A 16,694-nucleotide genomic window follows, 5' to 3' on the forward strand; every position below is an offset into this window, starting at 1 on the left:
CAAATATTCTGATTCAACTGAAATGAAGTATCTGGAGTGTCTATTCATAGCCACAGAGAGGAGGAGGGTAATTGCCAGGAATTGGGAAAGGAGAAAGGGGGAATTGTTGTTGAATGGGAACAGAGTTGAACTTTTGCGAGATGAAAACAGCCCTGGAGTTTGGTTGCACCAAATGCGAATGTACTTAACACGACACAAAATGCAAATATATTTAACACGACTAGACACGTAAAAATGGTTAAAACGGTCAATTTTATGTTATAGGTATTTTGCCAGAGTAAAAAAAGACCTCTCAGAACCTCCTCCTGAGGGTAACCACATAAGTGTCAAGAGCTGATAGCAACACTGCTCCCCGCCCGCCCGGCCCCATCCCCACCCCAACAACCCAGAGGTGAGGACTATCTTCTGTGCTCAGGACTCCCCGCTTCGGTTCTTGGAAATGTCTCAGCTCCAGCCCTGCATGACTTACCCTCAGCCTCCCTGACTGACCCAGTGCTCCAGGCTCTGCTCCAAGGATCCAATAAGTCTCAGGTCACCCTCTTCTGTAGGAGACTGGGCTCTGAGTTCACATCCTCCCAAAGAGACCTCTGCAACCTTAGAGTGCAGGGGAGTCAGCCTGGCTTCAGCCTGAGCGTGGAGAGACCCGTTTTCTAGATGAAAGCAGAAGGAAATGAGAACTCAGTTTGTGTGTGTGTGTGTGTGTGTGTGTGTGTGTGCGTGCGTGTGTGAAGAGGTGGTGTGGGGGAGATTGCATTAGTGTCTGGAGTCTCTAGATGTGTTTGTTGAGTGATGCTCAAACAATAAACATTACACTTACATAGAGTTTATGATATGTGGACCCCTGGATTCAGTCTCCTCTATACTGTGGGATCTCCGTATTTTCTGGTCCTTCATCTGGGACTTGAACATTTGCAGTTTCCTTGGGAAGACTGTGGTGAGCTATATTAAATCAGATGAACTAATGTGTGTGTGTGTATGCTTAGTCGCTCAGTCGTGTCCAGCTCTTTGCAACCCCATGCACTGGAGTCTGCCAGGCTACTCTGTCCATGGGGATTCTTCAGGCCAGAATATTGGAGTGGGTTGCCATTTCATCCTCCAGGGGATCTTCCCAACCCAGGGATTAAACCCAGGTCTCCTACATTGCAGGCAGATTCTTTACTGTCTGAGCCACTAGAGAAGACCAAGAATACTGGAGTGGGTAGCCTATCCCTCTGCCAGGGGATCTTCCTGACCCAGAAGTTGAACTGGTATCTCCTGCATTGTAGGCAGATTCTTTATCAGCTGAGCTACCAGGGGATCCCATAAGCTAGTAAGTAGTACTGTAGGTCGATTTGAACCAGAAGAGCTGGTTGAATTCAATACAAAAATCACTATCTTCATCCATTCAACTCATACCAAGTAAGCATCTACTGAGCCAAGTTCTGTGTTGGTGGCTTTTGTTTCTGTGGGGCAGAAACCTTTTCTTACCAGGCTCTTTGCCCAGTGTAATAATCAAGTTGACATAAGTCAGATGAACAAGTTTAATTTGCTATGTATTGGAACCCAATAAAAACTCTAAGGCACAAAGACAGTCAGGCAGTTGAGGCTTATACACTCCACTGAGTGAAGGAAGAAGTATAGGCAGGAACCCAGGGCTTCAAACAAGAGGAAGAGAACCCACAGGAAAGAAGGGAAGAGCCAACACTTAGTGAACAAATGTTTGCTATTCCATGCAGGCAAGTCTTTCTGAGATAAAAATGTATCTCTGGTAATAGCTCTCCTCTAGGCATAGGCCCCTAAACTACATTATTTTGAGCAGTTAAGGGGAGTGGCAAGGAGTTTGGGTCTGCTGGGTCTTCATTGCCTTCAGCTCAAAACTATCCATATTCCAAAGGGGCACAATTTGGGGGAGATGCAATCCACTCCACCTTTCCACTAACTTTTAAAAAGTAATTAAAAATTAGTGACTGTGTGGCGGCCTTGTTGCTGCGTGTAGGCTTTCTCTAATTGTGGCAAGCAGAACTCTCTAGTTTTGGTGCGCAGGCTTCTCATTGTGGTGACTTCTCCTGTTGCAGAGGATGGGCTCAAGGCACAGAGGCTCAGTAGTTGAGGCTCACAGGGTCCAGAGCACAGGCTCAGTAGTCATGGTGCACTGGTTTAGTTGCCCCTCGGCATGTGGAATCTTCCTGGGCCAGGGATTGAACCCATGTCCCCTGCATTGGCAGGTAGATTCTTAAACACTGTGCCACCAGGGAAGTCCCTTCCAGTAACTTTGAAACATGTTAGAAGGCTTCTTTATGTTTGAAGAAACCAACGCTCAGAAATGGAGAACTTACCCCAAATGTCCTTTCACCATCTGCCCCCCCATCACTCCATTGATCCATGAATTGGACTCCTGGGGCCAAGAGTGAATGGACATTCTTCCTGGCTTGGTGTCTTCCTTTCTCAGCAGATCACAGCTCCTCAACTCCACCTAGGATGAGGTGTCAGGATCCCCGTCAGTGTGGTCAGAAGCTGATCCGCAGGCAGCCACTGAAGCCCAGGAAAGAGCCTGTGATTTTTTTGTTTCATCATCTGAACATCTTCCACCTGGTGGTCTTGGGTGTGGGCAGCACCCTGGGGGTTGGCGTGTACATTGTGGTTGGAGAGGTGGCCCTGTTTGTCGCTGGACCAGTGATCATTGTCCCCTTCTTGGTGGCCGCCCTGTCTTCTGTGTTGTCTGGGCTCTGCTATGCCGAGTTTGGGACACGGATAAAGTGGACCAGTTCTGCATATCATTATAGCTACATCAGCTTGGGAGAACTGTGGGCTTTCATCGCTGGCTGGAACCTCATACTGTCCTATGTCTTTGGTGAGATGATGGATGAAGAGGGTGTGGGGTTGAAGACCGGGAAACTAGGAGTGGGATTTGATCTTCAGTCATTCATGAGCATTTTGTCATCCACTTTGTGAGGCGAGGAGAGTAATAGTGTCAGGAAAACTCCACAGCTTCATCCTACTCAGCTCTCCCCTACTTTCCTTAAATCATGGACCAAGAACCCAGAGGAAAGGGAACCGTGGGGAGTGGGTGAGAGGGAGGCATGGCCCACAGGCTCATCCCCTCACCATACTGAAGTCTCTGCTCTGCTTTTGCCTTCATGGAGTTTCCATTAGCACTGGATTTAAAATTTTAATCCTTATCTCCCAGACCTCTTGTTCCCTCTTCCCTGTTTTCTTGCATAACATTGATCTCCCACTAAAATACTTAATAATTGACCTATTTTGTGAATCATCTGGGCTACCCTCCCCACTTCATGAAAAGAAATTGTTTGACATTTGACATTTTGCAATTTTCCTCCCTAAATACATCCCATGGTGCATAGAGGATTTAATTCATGTTTGTCACTGAATGTTTCTTCTCCTGCTGCAGCCACTGCAAGTGTGTCCAAGGCCTGGAGCTACACCTTTGATGGCCTGATCGGGAACCACATCTCTCAGGCATTACGGAAAGCCTTCTCTCAGTACATGCCCGACTACCTGGCCTGGTACCCAGACTTTATTGCCCTGGCCATGGTGCTGCTACTCACAGGTGAGACAGGGGTCAGAATTAGGATGGGAAGAGAGGGGTGTGGTGGAGGAGCTGAAAGGCTTGGGGTGGCAGAATCGTGGGAGATTCAGTTCAGTTCAGCCGTTCAGTTGTGTCTGACTCTTTGCGACCCCATGAATTGCTGCACGCCAGGCCTCCCTGTCCATCACCAACTCCCGGAGTCCACCCAAACCCATGTCCATTGAGTTGGTGATGCCATCCAGCCATCTCATCCTCTGTCGTCCCCTTCTCCTCCTGCCCCCAATCCCTCCCAGCATCAGAGTCTTTTCCAATGAGTCAACTCTTTGCATGAGGTGGCCAAAGTATTGGAGTTTCAGCTTCAGCATCAGTCCTTCCAATGAACACCCAGGACTGATCTCCTTTAGAATGGACTGGTTGGATGTCCCTGCAGTCCAAGGGACTCTCAAGAGTCTTCTCCAACACCACAGTTCAAAAGCATCAGTTCTTCGGCGCTCAGCTTTGTTCACTGTCCAACTCTCACATCCATACATGACCACTGGAAAAACCATAGCCTTGACTAGACGGACCTTTGTTGGCAAAGTAATGTCTCTGCTTTTGAATATGCTAGATTAGGACTTGGAATAAAGGTCTGGGATATGGCTTCCCTGGTAGCTCAGTGGTAAAGAACCTACTTGCCAATGTAGGAGACGTAGTTTCAACCCCTGGGTCAGGAGGATCCCCTGGAGGAGGAAATGGCAACCCACTCCAGTATTCTTGCTGGGAAAATCCATGGACAGAGGAGCCTGTCCATGGGGTTGCAAAGGGTTGGACACAACTGAGCAACTGAGCAGATATGCATAATCCATCCACCAAGAAGGGTCTGGGGTATGAGAGACAGGAAGGCAAGGCATAGACTGTTGTTTCCCACTCTTGGCACTACTGACCTTCTAGACTGGAACAGCCTTCAGTACTGGGGGCTGTCCTGTCCATTATTGTTGTTTTTGTCAGTTTCTAAGTCAGGTCCAACTCTTTATGATTCCATGGACTACAGGCTTCCCTGTCCTTCACTATCTCCCAAAGTTTACTCAAACTAATGTCCATTGAGTCAGTGATGCCTTCCAACCATCTCATCCTCTGTTGCCCTCTCCTCCTTTTGCCCTCAATCTTTCCCAGCATCAGAGTCTTTTCCAATGAGTAGGCTCTTCGCATTGTCATATTTTCTTAATTTTATCATTGCCAGATATTTAGCATTCCTGAACTTTCCTCGCTAGATACCATGCCTATCTAGACACTATGCCTACCTCCCAAGTAGTGACAATGACAATCAGAATGTATCCAGACATTGGCAAACATCCCTAGGGCACAAAATCAACCCCCATTGAGAATCATTCACTTTGATGTGTTTCTTCCTCTGTATTGAGACCAAAGATGTGTTTTTAATTGGGAAATAATTCACATAGCATAAAATTAACCATTTTAGTATCTTTCTTCAGTTTTATTGAGATGTAATTGACATGCAACATTGTATAAGTTTAAGGTGTTAGGTGTATATATTGTGAGATGGTTGCCACAATAAAAAAAATTAACCTTCTGAAAGTATACAATACCGTGGAACTAAGCACATTCAAAACGTTGTACAACCATCACCTCCACGTAGTTCCAAACATGTCCATCACAACAAAGGAAACCCTGCACCCACTGAGCAGTCACTGTCCATCCATGTGTCCCAATCCCACAACCCCCAGCCCCTGGTAAACACCGGTCTGCTTTTTGTCTCTATGGATTTTGTTATGTTGGACATCTCATATTCCATTTTCCCCACAGGGGCACTTGTTCTGGGAGCTCGTGAATCACTTCTGGTTACCAGAGTGTTCACAGGCATCAACGTCTTGGTTCTCATCTTCATCATGCTCTCTGGCTTCTTCAAGGGAGACCTGCACAACTGGAAGCTCACAGAACAGGACTACACATCCATCACACCTGGATCGGGTGGCATCTCTAGGTTAGGGTGGTGCCCTTGACTTTAGTAATGCATGGGCTGAAGGGTGCAAAGCTGGGACTAAGAGACCAGGGCTGATGGATCCAAATGATGGGAGTCTGGAGCCCAGGACTTGTGATATTAACTGAGGATTCCAGTAGAAATGGTTGAACACACCTCACCCATGTTCTTCCTCATTCCTTCTCTCACCATAGCTTGGGTCCTCTGGGTTTTGGAGGATTTGTGCCATTTGGCCTTGATGGAATTCTCCGTGGAGCAGCGATATGTTTCTATGCACTTGTTGGTTTTGATGTCATTGTCACTAAAGGTAACATGGTCATTGTGTGTCCCATCAGGGGTTTGGGACAGATTGGGCTGCCCCTTGGGCACAGGGGTGGGTAGAAGGTTAGGCTTATTTTCATGGTACAAGAAGGAGAGGGATTTTGTGCTTTCATCCCAGTATGCTTTCCTGACATGGTACCTCCATCACTTTTGCAGAGGAAGAAGCCCTAAACCCTCGTCGTTCCATCCCCTGGAGCATCTTGATCACGATCTTCATCTGCTTTCTGGCATACTCTGGAGTCTCAGCCGCGCTCACCCTCATGGTGCCCTACTACCTGATTCACCCTGAGAGCCCCTTGCCACAGGCTTTTCTCTACATTGGCTGGGACATTGCCAGATATGTTGTGGCTGTTACCACCCTCTGTGCTCTTATATCCAGGTCAGTGTCATGGTTTTCTCCCCATCTACAGTCAGATGCTCAGGTTGCCAGCACTTTGAGATTGAGAGACAAGAGATAAAGACACCTTACACCTGTAGACCAGGGAGCAGATGCCCAAGTCTGTCCTCATGTTCCTATTTTTCCTTCCGGGCTCCAGAGCATCTTCTTCCCCATACCCCAGGTGATCAGGGATATGGCAAGTGATGGACTCCTTTTCCGGGGCCTTGCCAGTGTCTTTGCTCATACAAGAACCCCCATCGTGGCCATCATGTCTTCTGGAAATATTGCAGGTGGATAACAAAACCCACTCCTTCTTTGATCAACTTCCTTAGCTTGAGTATTTCCTCCGGTTTCTCCCTCCCTCCGCCATCTTGTTTTGCCTTCATTCTAGGGCTCTTGGCATTGCTCTTCAAGTTCAGTGACCTTGTGGACCTCATGTCAATTGGGAATCTGCTTGTTTACTCCCTGGTGTCTTTCTCTGTGCTTGTCCTCAGGTGAGACTCCACTGCATCTTGACTGGGGTCTTGGACTCATGGGGACTGATGGGGAGGTCATCATCTTCTGCCTTCATAAATTGAAGTGAATGAAAGTCACTCAGTCACGTCTGACTTTTTGTGACCCCATGGACTATACAGCCCATGGAATTCTCCAGACCAGAATACTGGAGTGGGGAGACTTTCCCTTCTCCAGGGACCTTCCCAACCCAGGAATCAAACCCAGACCTCCAACATTGAAAACACCTTTTAAATGTCTTCTTCTAAATCTGTCTTCATGCCACCTTCTAAATGTCCTTCTATGCTTAAGGCAAGAGAGAGGTAGAACAGGCTGCCTAATGTTGGATAAGTAGGGGCTGCTATTAACACTGCCTTAATATCTCTAATTCAGGTACCAACCAGAACAGACTTTAAGCAAGAAGGAGGAAATTGATATTTCAAAACCTGAAGCAAGTCCTTCAGAACCTGTACCTGAAGCAAGAACCTCAAGGATTCTGAAGACTCTGTGGTTCCCTACCAGCACCATCCCCACTCTGAAATCTGGCCAGATTGTCTATGGATGTACCTCCCTGCTTGGTGAGCAGTGGAATTTCTCTTTGGTCATATTCTGAGACTGACAGGAGGTGGTGGGAGTGTGCGTCTTGTCAGTTGAGGAGTCTTGGAGATACGATGGCCCTTTGTGAGGTGGGCAGCCTGGGGGTGGTGGGGTGACCCACCTGACGTCTTTGGCTTCTTGAGTCCAGCCTGTTGTCCTCCACCTTGACCCTTGCAGTTCTCCTGCTGACCATCCTGAGTGTGATCCTGGCCCAGTGACCCAGCCAGGTGTTCTCTGGAGACCCCGGGCTCACAACAGTGGCTGTGCTGCTGCTGCTGCTCATCACTGGGGTCATGGTCATCATCTGGAGGCAGCCCAAGGACCCAGCTCCTGAGTACTTCAAGGTAGGTGACCTTATGTGCCTAAACTCTTCACCTTGAATGAATGAAGTCTGCAGGCTTAAAGTCTAAATATCCTTTGCTGGCCCAAACAATATAAGTTGCTAAAACAAACAGACCATTCCCTGATCCACACTCAGTGCTTTACATACACAATCTCTGTAAGCACTGAATGCACAGCCTGAAAAGGACCAGAGTCTTCCCACCCATGTAGGGTAGGATCTCCCTTTCAGACATCTGGGGTGTGTTCAGAAATTAACTGACTCTGCCCACAGGTCCCTGCTCTGCCTGTCCTCCCACTGGTGAGCATCTTTGTGAACGTTTACCTGATGATGCTGATGAGCCCGAGGACTTGGACCCAATTTGGCATCTGGAATGCCATTGGTAAGTGGCTTTCTGGGATAAAGAGGCCTCTTGGGTGACTGAACCCAATCCTGTTCCTACCACCTCTCCCCTAAACTGTGTCAGATGCCATGATAGGAGCCCATTTTGCATTTGTAAGTGAGAAGAAGCCCTACTTTCCCTTCTCATTGTCTCATTTCTCTACTAGGATTTCTCATATACTTTGGATACGGGATCCGACACAGCCTGGCAGGGAACAATCATCAACAGCCACCAGCCTCCACCTCCCAGACTTGACAAAAACATCCCTGATGCTGAGCCATCTTAACCACAGGAAATAGATGCTGTGTGGAAGCCCTCCATGCACTGGAGGATCTTCTGTTTCAAGGGGCACCGTGAGCCTCTTTGGACTGTGAAGGCAGATGCACTTAGAGCCCTGTATTTTATTGTTCGTGGACACAGTGACTGTAATATTGCATAAATTTTAAATAAACTTTTTAAAATTTTGTCAAGTGCAGCAAGATGAATTTTCACAAAAAACTACAATGTTGAGCATCTTTTCATGTGTTTGTTAGCCATCTGTATGTCTTCTTTGGAGAAATGTCTATTTAGTTCTTTGGCCCATTTTTTGATTGGGTCATTTATTTTTCTGGAGTTGAGCTGTAGGAGTTGCTTGTATATTTTTGAGATTAGTTGTTTGTCTGTTGCTTCATTTGCTATTATTTTCTCCCATTCTGAAGGCTGCCTTTTCACCTTGCTTATAGTTTCCTTTGTTGTGCAGAAGCTTTTAAGTTTAATTAGGTCCCATTTGTTTATTTTTGCTTTTATTTCCAATATCAACATCACTCATTATCAGAGAAATGCAAATCAAAACCACTGTGAGGTACCATTTCACGCCAGTCAGAATGGCTGCAATCCAAAAGTCTACAAGCAATAAATGCTGGAGAGGGTGTGGAGAAAAGGGAACCCTCTTACACTGTTGGTGGGAATGCAAACTAGTACAGCCACTATGGAGAACAGTGTGGAGATTCCTTAAAAAACTGGAAATAGAACTGCCTTATGATCCAGCAATCCCACTGCTGGGCATACACACCGAGGAAACCAGAAGGGAAAGAGACACATGTACCCCAATGTTCATTGCAGCACCGTTTATAATAGCAAGGACATGGAAGCAACCTAGATGTCCATCAGCAGATGAATGGATAAGAAAGCCATGGTACATATACACAATGGAGTATTACTCAGCCATTAAAAAGAATACATTTGAATTAGTTCTAATGAGATGGATGAAACTGGAACCTATTATACAGAGTGAAGTAAGCCAGAAAGAAAAACACCAATACAGTATACTAACGCATATATATGGAATTTAGAAAGATGGTAACAATAACCCTATGTACGAGACAGCAAAACAGACACTGATGTATAGATCAGTCTTATGGACTCTGTGGGAGAGGGAGAGGGTGGGGAGATTTGGGAGAATAGCATTGAAACATGTATAATATCATGTATGAAACGAGTCGCCAGCCCAGGTTCGATACACGATACTGGATGCTTGGGCCTGGTGCACTGGAATGACCCAGAGGGAGGGTATGGGGAGGAAGGAGGGAGAAGGGTTCAGGATGGGGAACACAGGTATACCTGTGGCGGATTCATTTCTATATTTGGCAAAATTAATACAATATTGTAAAGTTTAAAAATAAAATAAAATTTAAAAAAACAAACAAACAAAAAATAAATAAATACATAGAAACATCAAAAAAAAAAAGAAAAACTACAATGTAAGCAGCAATCAGAAGAAGAAATAAAACACACTCACCTGCAGGCAAGAAACTCCCCCTCCTACCTCTTTCCAGTAAAAACACCAGGGGCTCCTATATGGGAAAGAAATTCAAGTAACAGTATATGTGTCCAGTATTGCACTTGAAATATTAGAACACAAATATATTGGAAGTAAAACGAAAAGGACAGATACACTGTGCAAACAGTAACACGAGAAAGCTAGCATAGCTGAAACAATATCAGACAAAGCTGACCTTAAGGAAAAGAGAGTGATAACAGATAATGTGGATCCTTTCATAATGACAAAGGGATATGCTCATTCATGCCTTTCCTCTGGCATTATTGAGATATAGTGTCAATAGTGAAAATAATCATTTTTCTTGACTTTTCTGTCTCAGACTCTTAGAGCTCCACAGTAGAGTTAATTAGGAAAACTTCTTAACTGGGGAAAAAAATCTGCACTGACAGAGGTGGGTCAAGGATATGTTGATAAATGTTGGGTGGAACTGAAAAATAGGAAGTGAAACTGAAAAGACAAGTTTAAGCTGTTGCAGGACAGAATGCTTGAAATGGAGATTATGAACAATGAAAACAGCGGTTATAATGAAGTAGAGGATTGGTTGTGGGATTGAGCAACTGAAACAGAGTGAAGGAGGGATGAAAGTCAAGAAACTGAGTAGCGAGCTTCCCTGGCAGCACAGTGGTAAAGAATGTGCCTGCCAATACGGGAGACACAGGTTTGATCCCTGATCTGGCAAGATCCCACATGCCATGGAGCAACTAAGCCCCTGGGCCACAACTACTGAGCTTGTACTCTACTGCCCATGAGTTGCAACTCCTGAAGCCTGCATGCCCTAGAATCTGAGCTCTGAAACAAGAAAAACCACCACAATGAGAAGCATGTGCACTGCAGCTACAGAAAAGGCCCAGAACAGTCATAAATAAACAAATAAATAAAATTATTTTTTAAAAAAAGAAATGGAGTAGAAAACTCATGAGATGATATAAAACTAGATGGAAAATGGGACTTCGCCAGTGGTCCAGCAGTTAAGAACTACCTGTCAATGCAGGAGACACAGATTCGATCTCTGGTACAGGAACATCCCACTTGCCATGGGGCAACTAAGCCTGTGCCACAACTACTGAGCCTGTGCTCTAGAACCTGGGAGCTGTAACTCCTGAAGCCTGCATTCCCTGGAGCCCATGATCTGCAGCAGAAGAAACCACTGCAATGAGGAGCCTGTGCACCACAACTAGAGAGGAGCCCCTGCTCATCACAACTACAGAAAAGCCCACGCAGCAACAAAGACCCAGAACAGCCAATAATAAATAAATAAAATAATAATTTTAAAAAAGAAACTGAGTAGCAAGTTATGAGATGAATTAAAACTAGATGGAACAGGGGACTTCCCCAGTGGTCCAGTGGTTAAGAATCCACCCTCCAATGCATAAGACATGAGTTTGGTTCCTGGTCAGGGAACTAAGATCCCATATGCCAGGGGGTGACTGAGCCTGCCCACCCCAGCTAGGGAGAAGCCTGCCTGCCGCAGGGAGAGTCTTCACGCCACAATGAAGGACCCCAGGTGCCACAGCTGAGACCTGGAGCAGCCAAATAAGAAAAATAGTAAGTATAGTTTTAAAATAGATGGAGGAGGTTGAACAGAAGTAGGAAAGTCACCAAATTGAGAGCCGTGATGAAATTAAAGGCGTAGGATCCAAGTAACAGAGACTGAAACTGTTGGTAAAACTTTGATGGAAGAGGTTGACCTCACCTGATTATCATCCTTCCCTTACTTCCGGGACAACCGGATATCCTGTGCTACTCCATGTGCTGTGATAGGCAAGACTCAATGAAAAGTTGAATCACAATGTAGTCAAGCCTCCAGATCAACCACCAGCTCATAGTGGACAGGACAGATAGATTCACATTTCAACTGAAAGCGCCATTAACTGAAATGGGAATGTGGATAATTCTCCAGGAAAGAAAATGGTGCATTTTCGTAACTATTGAATGGTATGGGGAATTCCCTGGTGGTCTGGTCATTAGGGCTCCATGCTTCCACTGCAGGGATTGTGGGTTCTGTCCCTTATGGGTGAACTAAGATCCCACAAGCAGCACAGTGCAATCATCAAAATAAAATAAGTGATATGACCCAAACTGGAGTTTCATTCATTAATCAAATACTATGACCCATACAGGCATACTTCGGAAATATTTCTGGTTGAGTCCAGACAACCCAATAAAAAGAACTGGCAATAAACGGAGTCATATACAAATTTTTTAGTTTCCCTGTGCATGTAAAAGTTATGTCATACTACACTCTACTCAGTGTGCAAGAGCATTCTGTAAAAAAATAATGTACATACCTTGATTTTAAAATATTTTTTTAAATGTGGTAAATATTAACTTCAGTGGCCACAAATCTTCAATTTGTGGGGAAAAAAAAAAAAAGAAAGAAAGAAAAGAACCATTATCTGGAAAGCACAAAAAACCAAGTTATGGCTGTATTTGTGATTGTATCTGTACATAGTAAGATATGTATAATCAACATGCATAAACTATGTGTCTATCTAAGATATATGTATTAAATGTACATTTTAAAATGTTCTCTGTTTCTATAAAATTCACTACATGTAGGCGTCTTGTATTTGTATTTGCTAAATCTCTCACCTCTTGGTTTCTGTGTATACTCCCTGCATTCTAATCCTCTTCTTATGAAGACATCAGTCACACTGAGTTAGGACCCACTCTAGTGACCTTATTTAAGTTTAATGACGCCTTTCAGGCCCAATGACTAATACAGTCACATTCTGTGGTTCCTGGGGATTAGGACTTCAACATATGAATTTGAGAGCAGGGAGATGCATTCAGCCCATCACACTTTTGATACTGTTTTCTTCCCAGCAGCCAAAATAGTGTCTGGAATACAGAAAGTGTTCAACTATATTTGATGAGATATGTGATAAAATAATCACATGTACATATAATATTTTACATGCTCCCAAACAGAGAAAATTTTATTTAGAAGTTGTTATCGAGGGGAATGCATGGTATTCACTTGGGAAAAAAAATATTTGTGAAGCTAATTGAAAAGGAAAATGAGAGTTTAAAGCTAGGTCTAATCTATGAGCTATGGTTTTTCCAGTAGTCATATACAAATGTGAGAGTTGGACCATAAAGAAGGCTGAGCACTGAAGAATTGATGCTTTCATATTGTGGTGCTGGAGAAGACTCTTGAGAGTCACTTGGACTGCAAATGAGATCAAACCAGTTCATCCTCAAGGAAATCAACCCTGAATACTCATCGGAAGGACTTATGCTGAAGCTTAAGCTCCAATATTTTGGCCACCTGATGAGACGAACTGACTCACTGGAAAAGACCCTGATGCTGGAACAGATTGAAGGCAAAAGGAGAAGGGGGCGACAGAGGATGAGATGGTTAGATAACATCACCGACTCAATGAACATGAATTTGAGCAAACTCAGGGAGATAATGGAGGACAGAGGAGCCTGGTGCCCTGCAGTCTATTGGGTTGCAAAGAGTCTGACACACTTAGCAACTGAATGCAACAACAACAAACTCCTGATTGGTGCCAAGCTGGGTTTAAGAGTTCCCCACAATTGAGTATCTCAGGTCACATGCAGACTGTGGAAAGCCAAGTAGTGTAAATAAAACTGGGAGTGAGGAAAATGAGAGTTCAGTCCCTGGTTTTAAAGCCCCAACTTTTCAGGGTTCTTGATAATCAAATAAATTTGTGCCCACAGAAACTATCAATAGGGACAGAAAAAAGTTTAATTTGAACGAAACTGAGGACTATAGTTGGAAAGGCAGCCTCTCAGAGAGCTCTGAGAAAATGCTCTGCTGAAGCATGGTTTCCAGCATCATCTTACACCTCATCCAAACAAAGAATACACATCAACACGGCAGGGTGTACTCCTTCAAGGTCTCAAGAGAGACAGACTTAGTACATAAACAGTTAGACAGCAGCTCTCTGCTCTCTGGTGCCTGGGAAGGGAATTTTATCTTGGAGGGGATGTTAATATAGATGCCATGAGAAGGGAGTTACCCATCCTTATCTTCAAAACAGACACTGTTTACCTCAATGGTTAAAGCAGATGAGCTGTGAGGGTTTAGTTCACACAAAGTTTAGGCTGAACCATGTGTAAACCAAAATGACTTCCCCATTCCTCAGTATGTGAATGTTTTCTCCATTGGGAACAGATAAAAATCTTAGAACCATAGGATCCAGCTATTCTACTTCTGAGGCTATACCCAAAAGAACTGAAAGCACATTCTGGAAGAAGTATTTGTACACTCATTTTCATAGCAGCATTATTCACAAAACTAGAACATGAAAGCAACCCAGGTGCCCACTGACCGACAAATGGATAAGCCAATGTGGTAGACACAAACAGTAGAGTATTCTTCAGCATTGAAAAGGAAGAAAATTCCAACACATGCTACAACATGGAGGAAACTTGTGGACATTTTATTATGTGAAATAAGCCTGACAGGAAACGGCAAGCATTCTATGATCCCACTTAGAAAAGGGACTTAGTGTTGTCAGATTAACAGAAACAGACAGTAGGATGGTGATTGACATGAACTGGTGGAGGAGAAAGGGGAATTGTTGAATGGGTACAGAGTTGAAGTCTTGCAAGATGAAAACAGTCTTAGCGTTCGGTTGCACAAAATGTGAATGCACTTAACACAACTGAACTGAACACTTAAAAACAGTTAATGGTAAAGTTTATGTTATACGTATTTTACCATAATAATAATATTTTAAAAAACGTCTCAGAACTTCCCCCGATGGTAACCACAGAAGAGTCAAGAGCTGATAACAACACACAGATGCTCCCCGCCCGCCCAGCCCCATCTCCACCCCAACAACCCAGGGGTAAGGACTGTCTTCTGTGCTCGGGACTCCCCGCTTCGGTTCTTGGAGGTGTCTCTGCTCCAGCCCCGCACGCCTTAACCTCAGCCTCCCTGACTGACCCAGTGCTCCACACTCTGCTCCTAGGATCCAGTAAGTCTTGGGTCACCCTCTTCTGTGGCATACTGGGCGCTGAGTTCACATCCTCCCAAAGAGACCTCGGCAACCCCAGAGTGCAGGGGGTCAGTCCGGCTCCAGCCAGGGCAGAGAGACCCATTTTACAGACGAAAGCAGAAGGAAATGAGAACTCAGTTTGTGTGTGTGTGTGTGTGTGTGACGAGGTGGTGTGGGGGAGACTGCATTAGTGTCTGGAGTCTCTAGATGTGTTTGTTGAGTGGTGTTCAAACAATAAAGATTACACTTACGTAGAGTTTATGATATGTGGACCCCTGGATTCAGTCCCCTTTATACTGTGGGATCTCTGTGTTTTCTGATTCTCCATCTGGGACTTGAACATTTGCAGATTCCTTGGGAAGACTATGGTGATTATAGTCTATAAATCACTTGGGGTTTATTACACCCAGCAAGCCTGTGAAGCCAGCTCTATTATTTATCATTGGGCAGCAATTTTTTAAAATGGTGGTAAAATACACATAACATAAAATTTGCTATTCCAACCTTCTTTAAGTGTACAGTTCCATACTATTAAGTCTATTGGCTGTCAAAACTGCTTGCCACTCAAAAGCTAATAGTTAATAGTCAAGAGGATAAGTTGGTAGAAAGGAGAGTTTGCTTTATTCTGGCAGCTGACAACTGGAGTAGGGGGACAGGGAGGGGAGAAAGTCCAAAGGCTGACTCCCCAACTGACCATCAGTGGGCAAGGGTTTTAAAGGCAAGTAAGGGTATATGGCAGAAAGCTAAGAGGAACTAAAAAGCCTTTTGATGAAAGTGAAGGAGGAGAGTGAAAAAGTTGGCTTAAAGCTCAACATTCAGAAAACGAAGATCATGGCATCTGGTCCCATCACTTCATGGGAAATAGATGGGGAAACAGTGGAAACAGTGTCAGACTTTATTTTGGGGGGCTCCAAAATCACTGCAGATGGTGATTGCAGCCATGAAATTAAAAGACGCTTACTCCTTGGAAGGAAAGTTATGACCAGCCTAGACAGCATATTCAAAAGCAGAGACATTACTTTGCCAACAAAGGTCTGTTTAGTCAAGGCTATGGTTTTTCCAGTGGTCATGTATGGATGTGAGAGTTGGACTGTGAAGAAAGCTGAGCGCCAAAGAATTGATGCTTTTGAACTGTGGTGTTGGAGAAGACTCTTGAGAGTCCCTTGGACTGCAAGAAGATTCAACCAGTCCATTCTGAAGGAGATCAGCCCTGGGATTTCTTTGGAAGGAATGATGCTAAAGCTGAAACTCCAGTACTTTGGCCACCTCATGCAAAGAGTTGACTCATTGGAAAAGACCCTGATGCTGGGAGGGATTGGGGGCAGGAGGAGAAGGGGACGACAGAGGATGAGATGACTGGATGGCATCACCAACTCGATGGACATGGATTTGGGTGGACTCCGGGAGTTGGTAATGGACAGGGATGTCTGGCGTGCTGCGATTCATGGGGTTGCAAAGAGTTGGACACGACTGAGCAGCTGAACTGAACTGAACTGAAGGGTGTATAGATGGAGGAGGGGAGATACGTTCAGAAACAACACAGTCAACTCTGACCAACATCCTGAAATTGGTTATGGGGTGGCCCGACCAGCATCATCCTGATTGTTTTGAGTACAGTTAATCTTTAGTTCCAGGGTTGATTTGTTCCCATTTTTTGAGAACAGATCTCAGAATTTTGGCAGGTTATGTCATGGCTACAGTCTGGTCATCCTGTAGTTAACGTCTCCACCCTGGGGTTTCAGTACCTATAAGATAGCTCACAGAATATGGCTCAGAATATGATCTATTGACCATGAGAAGGAAGTAAAGGTCCTTGACTTTGCTTAGTGACTAAACAATTATTATTTTGTCCTCTTTGTTTACTTTCCTTGGTTTCTGCATTTTTTC

General features: G+C 44.6%; 1 protein-coding gene across 1 annotated transcript; it reads left to right on the forward strand.

Annotated features, from left to right (window-relative positions):
- Positions 1-747: 747 nt before the first annotated feature.
- Positions 748-8,285, forward strand: LOC109572080 (cationic amino acid transporter 3-like). Its single transcript, XM_070770249.1, is given in 11 exon segments — positions 748-2,830; positions 3,389-3,547; positions 5,330-5,507; positions 5,699-5,811; positions 5,982-6,204; positions 6,364-6,494; positions 6,596-6,698; positions 7,090-7,274; positions 7,471-7,637; positions 7,907-8,015; positions 8,182-8,285. Coding segments are annotated over 11 exon segments (1,941 nt in total). The 5' UTR covers positions 748-2,361.
- The last annotated feature ends 8,409 nt before the right edge of the window (positions 8,286-16,694 follow it).

This window comes from Bos indicus, chromosome 18, assembly GCF_029378745.1.
Source record: "Bos indicus isolate NIAB-ARS_2022 breed Sahiwal x Tharparkar chromosome 18, NIAB-ARS_B.indTharparkar_mat_pri_1.0, whole genome shotgun sequence".
NCBI lineage: Eukaryota > Metazoa > Chordata > Mammalia > Artiodactyla > Bovidae > Bos > Bos indicus.